General features: G+C 37.3%; 2 protein-coding genes across 2 annotated transcripts; both read right to left on the bottom strand.

Moving 5' to 3' along the window:
• Nucleotides 1-1,835: 1,835 nt before the first annotated feature.
• On the bottom strand, nt 1,836-3,631 carry LOC139869044 (uncharacterized). Its single transcript, XM_071857375.1, has 2 exons — nt 3,058-3,631; nt 1,836-2,704 (listed from the first exon to the last, which is right to left on the bottom strand). The coding sequence occupies exons 1-2, from the start codon at nt 3,629-3,631 to the stop codon at nt 1,836-1,838; spliced, it is 1,443 nt and encodes a 480-aa protein (XP_071713476.1).
• A 624-nt stretch (nt 3,632-4,255) lies between these two features.
• Nucleotides 4,256-5,431, bottom strand: LOC139869045 (uncharacterized). The gene has a single exon (XM_071857376.1). The coding sequence runs from the start codon at nt 5,429-5,431 to the stop codon at nt 4,256-4,258; it is 1,176 nt and encodes a 391-aa protein (XP_071713477.1).
• Between the last annotated feature and the right edge of the window lie 569 nt (nt 5,432-6,000).

Raw genomic sequence — 6,000 nt, forward strand, 5'->3', positions numbered from 1 at the left:
AGGTGCACAATACATCCAAATTATCACGTAAGCCCCGTGCTCTGAATAATCAGGGATTGGTTAGTCAACTCCGAATTTTAAGGGTTGACTTGCCAATTAGATTTCTATGTGTGGCATTTGAAGATTGTGCGTTGACGTTTACATATAAATAGGGCATTTGGCTCTCATTATTGAGACACTTAAAGTGCTCTAACCATGACAAGCTTCCTCACAAAGATTAACTGTCATATCCGCGCTACATTAGCATTTTCTCACCATGACTAATTCAAGACTTCACAGCCATGACATACTTCCTCATAAAAATCGGGCTCACTTTATTATTTAATTAACTAAATGTTATACAAACAAATAGTACAACTTTAATATACATATACCCACTATATTGTCTGTGCTGCTATCTGCTTGAGAAAGAAATGAAAGAGGACGAGAATGGTTGGGCGGATGCTCAGGGAGCCCGGAGGGCACGGTGGTGCCAACGGCGCACTGCAGGTCGGCGAGGAGGGCGCTGGTGAAAGTGATACCGTTGGGAGCACTCTTAGAATATGTCAGAGATCACATGCTTTATATCTCTGTTTCTCTTTAGAATCTAAACACAACGACTAATTCGGACTCAAATCTAATTTGGATATGAGAATCATCGTTAACAGGGAATGACTTCCGTTAAACTGTTCATCACCAACATGATTCAGTGCATACGTCGGCTTTCCTGTCTTGAATACGTACGAACATATTATATACTCTGTATAAATTATTTGTAATTACACTTTCTTAAATTAAATTAAATTTAAAATTAAGAATAAACAAAAAAGGAGACGAATGTAGTGAAGCGACCGTGGATTAAAAGTTAAGAGACATGACCCTTTACTTTTTTAAAGAACCACAATATATAAATAAAATAAATAAATAACCTAGTTGAATGAATCATATCATATCATATCATAGTATGATATGATATATGATATACTAGTATATTTAGGGAACATGTGTACGTGTCCTTTCAATTTTTTTTAATAGTGCAAAATGTTGCTTTGGATATTTTCTTAAAAGAGTTACGTTTTTTATTAGAATTTTACTAATGACAGACTTAAAGGTTGTCATTGACACGCTTTAATGCATTGTACATAACGATTAGCAGTCAGTTTCAAAGTGACGGTTATCATATTATACAACACATTAAATCGAGTTAACGACAACCTTAAGGGTTGTCGTTAGCAACAATTTTTTTTTTTTTTGTTGATTATTAAATACAATTCAAAATTCCACATAATAACAATAACATAATGATAATGATGATAATTAGAGATAATCCTAATATATTATAGCACATGTGATAGTTTTACAAGATCATGTTACGATGTTTATTTTAAATGAAAACGCAAAAATCGAACAAAACCGTGCAATTCAGATATATGATAGTTTTGCAAGATCATGTTGGAATGTTTTTTTTTGAAAAGCAAGATAATATATTATTAATAAATGGAGTTACAAGGCCCTATACATATCTATACATTGATGAAACGGAATTACAAAAAGGAGGCTATAAAGTCGCGGGTAACCAACGAATGCCAATAAAACTAAAGAGGGAATAAGAACTTGAAAGAAACAAGCCGGACTAGAGAGGATAACAGTGACGATCTAGTGCCAACAAAGTTACACAAACTAGCCCGATTAATCAAACCCTCAATAGAAGAAATGGAATCTGTGGGTTACACATAAGTGTTAGTAGAAGATTAGCCAATCCCAACACGGTGGGGAGAATCTGCAACGAAGAAGGAAGGATTTATAAGCCATTGATGCCACTCGATTAATTTCTTTTTACGTGATCTTTTAGAAATTCAACAATAACTTTGGGATTGTATTTCGGATAGAATCGATCCAGGGGACCACGTTTTTTTGGAGAAAACTTTCTGATTCCTATGTTTCCAAATTATGTAGCAAGTTATCCATTTGGTAGCTTGCCATAATGAAAAGCCGAAATTGTTGAGCGCGAACGGTTGATTATTGATAATGGCGTCATTAATATTGGAGATTAAAGAGACATATTGGGCCCACCAATCAAGAACAAGTTTCCATATGAGTGCCATTTTTGGACAAGAACTGAGGATATGTTCGGTGGTTTCAATATCCGATTCACATAAAGGGCATAAAGTGGAATCGAGATCAATGCCCCTTTTGTCAATTTCGAATCGAACCGGGATCTTTTTTTGAATGGCTCGCCAGATGAAGATATATACTTTTTCCGGAAGAAGTTTGTTACGGGGAATCGATAAGCTTAAAGCGTTACTCCCTAACTTTAGAGAGTTGATCAAAAGTGTCAAAGATTTGGTGGTGAAAATTCCTGTGGGGTCTAGATTGTATTTCCAGGAGTATTGCCTGTCGGATAAAGTTACGGAAGATATAATGTTGTTTAATTCCATGAGGTCGTTTGTAGCCCGACCACTAGGAGGCCTTGACCAACACCAATCACCAAATGAGGACCCATTGCAATGTGTAATTCTTTCAGCGATTGAAGCATCTTTATTTGTCTCAAGCATGTATAATCTGTGAAAAAGCGTGCTAAATCGTTCCGAGCCAAACCATGCGTCATTCCAAAAATTGATGGAGGCGCCATTCCCGAGACATTTTGAGATGGAAGAGGAGAATGAGGCGCCTGTGTTGTCCGCAATTTTTCCAGCTTTAATAATTTCTTTCCAAACCGTGCGACCTGAAATATTCCTGCAAAAAACGTTAGATTCCAACCCCCCACCCCCCGGTAGATACTGGTAATAATTTTTACCCAAAGTGCGTGTTTCTCATTTTTGAAGCGCCACCACCATTTACATAGTAGTGAGATGTTTTTACTAAAAAGAGAACCAACATTTAAACCACCTTTATCGTAGGGTAAAAGAATTTGATCCCATTTTATCCAATTAATTTTATTTTCAGTTGATGACCCGCCCCAAAAAAATTTGCGTCTTTTAGATTCAAGGAGGCTAAGGATGGAGGAGGGAGCATGAAAGAGGGAGAAATAATAGAGTGGTATGCTGCTTAAGATAGATTTAATGAGTGTTAGTCGACCTCCGAAAGAGATCGATTTAGCCACCCAGTCAGAAAGTCTTTTGTCGAACTTTTCGACAATTGGTTTCCAGGAGGAAGGATGAGATGAAGGCACACCGATGGGAAGACCAAGGTAAGTGAATGGAAAAGTGCCAGAAGAACAGCTAATATAATTGGCCATATCTTCAATCTCTTGGGGAGAAGTACCGACACCGTATAGTTTGCTTTTTTGGAAGTTAACTTTGAGTCCAGAGATTTTCTCGAAGCATTTGAGGAGTTTGGAAATGTGTTTAGCATTTCTTTTACCCCATTCCCCGAAAAAAATTGTGTCGTCAGCGTACTGAAGGTGAGTGACAGAGATATTGTCATTGCCAACATTGATTCCACGCAGATGACCACTAGATAAGGCTCGTTTAGTGAGGATGTTAAGGCCTTCGGCGACGATGATGAAGAGAAAAGGTGAGATTGGGTCACCTTGGCGAATACCTCTTTCGGGGTAGAATTCATCAGTGGAAGAGCCATTGATTAAAACGGAGATAGATGAGGAAGAGAGACAAGCACGAATGAAGCTAATCCATTTATTGCCGAACCCCATGTAGTGCATGGTGTTAAATAGGAAGTCCCATTCGATACAGTCAAAAGCTTTTTCGAAGTCGACTTTGAAAATGAGACCTTTACGTTTTTTTCGTTTAAGTTCATCTATGATTTCATTTGCGATTAGCACACTATCTAGGATGTTGCGACCTTTGAGGAAGGCTGATTGTTTAGCCCCAATGACCTTGTGGATGACTTTGGCAAGACGGTTAGAGAGGATTTTGGTAAGGATTTTATAATAGCTTCCAATTAGACAAATAGGGCGATATTCATTCAAGCCAATGGGGTTAGGTTTTTTGGGAATGAGTGTGAAGAAGGATGCGTTACAGCCTTTGGAAATTTTGGAGTTGGACCAAAACCAATCTAGCGCTTTTAATGAGATCGTGTTTTATGAGATCCCAGTATTTTTTGAAGAATTTCATGTTAAAACCATCAGGACCAGGTGCTTTTGAGCTTTCGCAGTCGTGGATAGCTTCCCAAATTTCCTTTTCAAGGAATTCGGATTCAAGAAAGAGGTTATCTTGTGTGGAAATGAATTCAAGGTGAGGTGCATTATCAAAAGGACAGTGATTGTTAAGTTTGTTGGATTTAAATAGATTTTTGAAATAAAGATATGTTTCATGTTTTATGACGTTGGGATCTTCAATCCAAGTTCCATTAAGAGATAAACCGTGTAAATTATTTTTACTATTACGTTTTTAATGAAATTATGGAAGTATTTCGAATTTTCATCTCCTTCGAGGGCCCATTTAATTCTAGATTTTTGTTTTAACATGTTTGCTTTATTTTTTTCTTTATCTAGATGTGAAAATTTATCTTCAAGCCATTTGTTTTTCTCGGATTCGGATAGAGGTCTAGTTTCAGCTAAAGCTTCCCATTCGTTAATGTTTTTTAAGTGATCTAGAATTTGAGTATCAAGATTATCGAGTTGAGCACTATGTTTTTTAAGTTCCAATTTGACGTTTTTCAGTTTGTTACGGAGGATACAATCGGGACGATTTCCAGTCATAGGGATAGACCAGGCCCGAGTGATGATCGAATCAGCGTCTTTGAGGTATAGCAAAGTGTTAAAGACACGAATAGGTTTAGGGCCAGAGTTGAAATAAGTGTTCCTAAGGAGTATAGGACAATGGTCAGATAGATCACGGTCGAGAGTTTTAGAGGAGATGTTAGGCCATAATTTTAGAATGTCATCTGAAATGAGGAATCTGTCTATTTTACTGAATTTCATTCTTTTTATGCAGATTCTAGTGAATTTTTTACCGCCAAGGGGGATGTCAATTAATCCGAAATTGTTAATGAAGTTATTAAAGTTAGTAGCCCATTGTTGATTGAACACACAATTCATGCGTTCTGAGGCTTTTCTAACTTCGTTAAAGTCACCGAATATGATGAAAGGGGATGTGAGGGAGTTTATAAGGGATGATAACTCAGACCATAGTCTTTGTTTTTTGGAAGAGGAGTGTGGACCGTAAACATTTATGAATGTAATCTTAGAATCATAACCCACCCATGATCCACAAATTACAAGAAAAAATTCACCTTCAATAGCGTGATCGAATATGAATGTATTACAGTCCCAAATAGTGATGATTCCCCCTGATGCCCCAACCGAATCTTTTTGGACGAATTTGAAGTCGGAGTTTCCCAAGAATGATTCAATGATGTTGTCTTGAGTATGTTCACATTTAGTTTCTTGTAGTCCAAGTATTGTTGGTTTCTCTTTGTTACAAATACGTTTAAGCCAATTAATTTTACCCAATTGCCCAAGTCCCCGAATGTTAAGAGATATCGTACACATTATAAAAATAAGATAAAAAAAGAGAGAAAAAGAAAGATGTTACCGGGTATTCCACCGGATACCGATGTTATGTCCAAGTTCGTTTGTGTCCAAGCTTTTGTCTTTAGACGAGTTCGATAATTTCTTATTAATACCACGTCCAGGTGCCGTGACAGAAACATGAGTGTGACTTGATGCATTATCCTCATTTAAAGACGATGTTTTGCAACGTTTAGAGAGTTGTGAAAAACTTAGTTTTTGGCCGCTTCTCGCTAGATGTTTGATATACAACATGTTAGATCTTGGCCGGTTTTTCGGATTAGGGATAGGGACCTCGGTTAGGATACGGGTTGAGGATTTGGGTTTTAAAATATCGTCTTTGATGCTTCTCTTAAAAGGGTGCTCTTTTTCTTTTGGGATCAATTTCGATTTAAATTCAGAGGTGAGCTTATGTTTTGTTTTGGGTTTGTTCTTACCGATATGGAGAAGATCGTTAAGGTTGAATAGGTCGGAAGATGTGGTTGCGGTATGGGGTGGAGGTGGGTCGGGCATGAGATTCATGGGAGAGATAGGTTGATTCTGTTTAGGTG

This window comes from Rutidosis leptorrhynchoides, chromosome 9 (genome assembly GCF_046630445.1).
Source record: "Rutidosis leptorrhynchoides isolate AG116_Rl617_1_P2 chromosome 9, CSIRO_AGI_Rlap_v1, whole genome shotgun sequence".
NCBI lineage: Eukaryota > Viridiplantae > Streptophyta > Magnoliopsida > Asterales > Asteraceae > Rutidosis > Rutidosis leptorrhynchoides.

Excerpts from the sequence above, each read along its gene's own strand:
- LOC139869044 (XM_071857375.1), bottom strand. The coding sequence starts at position 3,631 with ATGGGGTTCGGCAATAAATGGATTAGCTTCATTCGTGCTTGTCTCTCT. Across the intron at positions 2,705-3,057 it reads TAAATCGATCTCTTTCGGAG|GTCGCACGGTTTGGAAAGAA; the intron begins GTCGACTAACAC and ends GGAATATTTCAG.
- LOC139869045 (XM_071857376.1), bottom strand. The coding sequence starts at position 5,431 with ATGTGTACGATATCTCTTAACATTCGGGGACTTGGGCAATTGGGTAAA.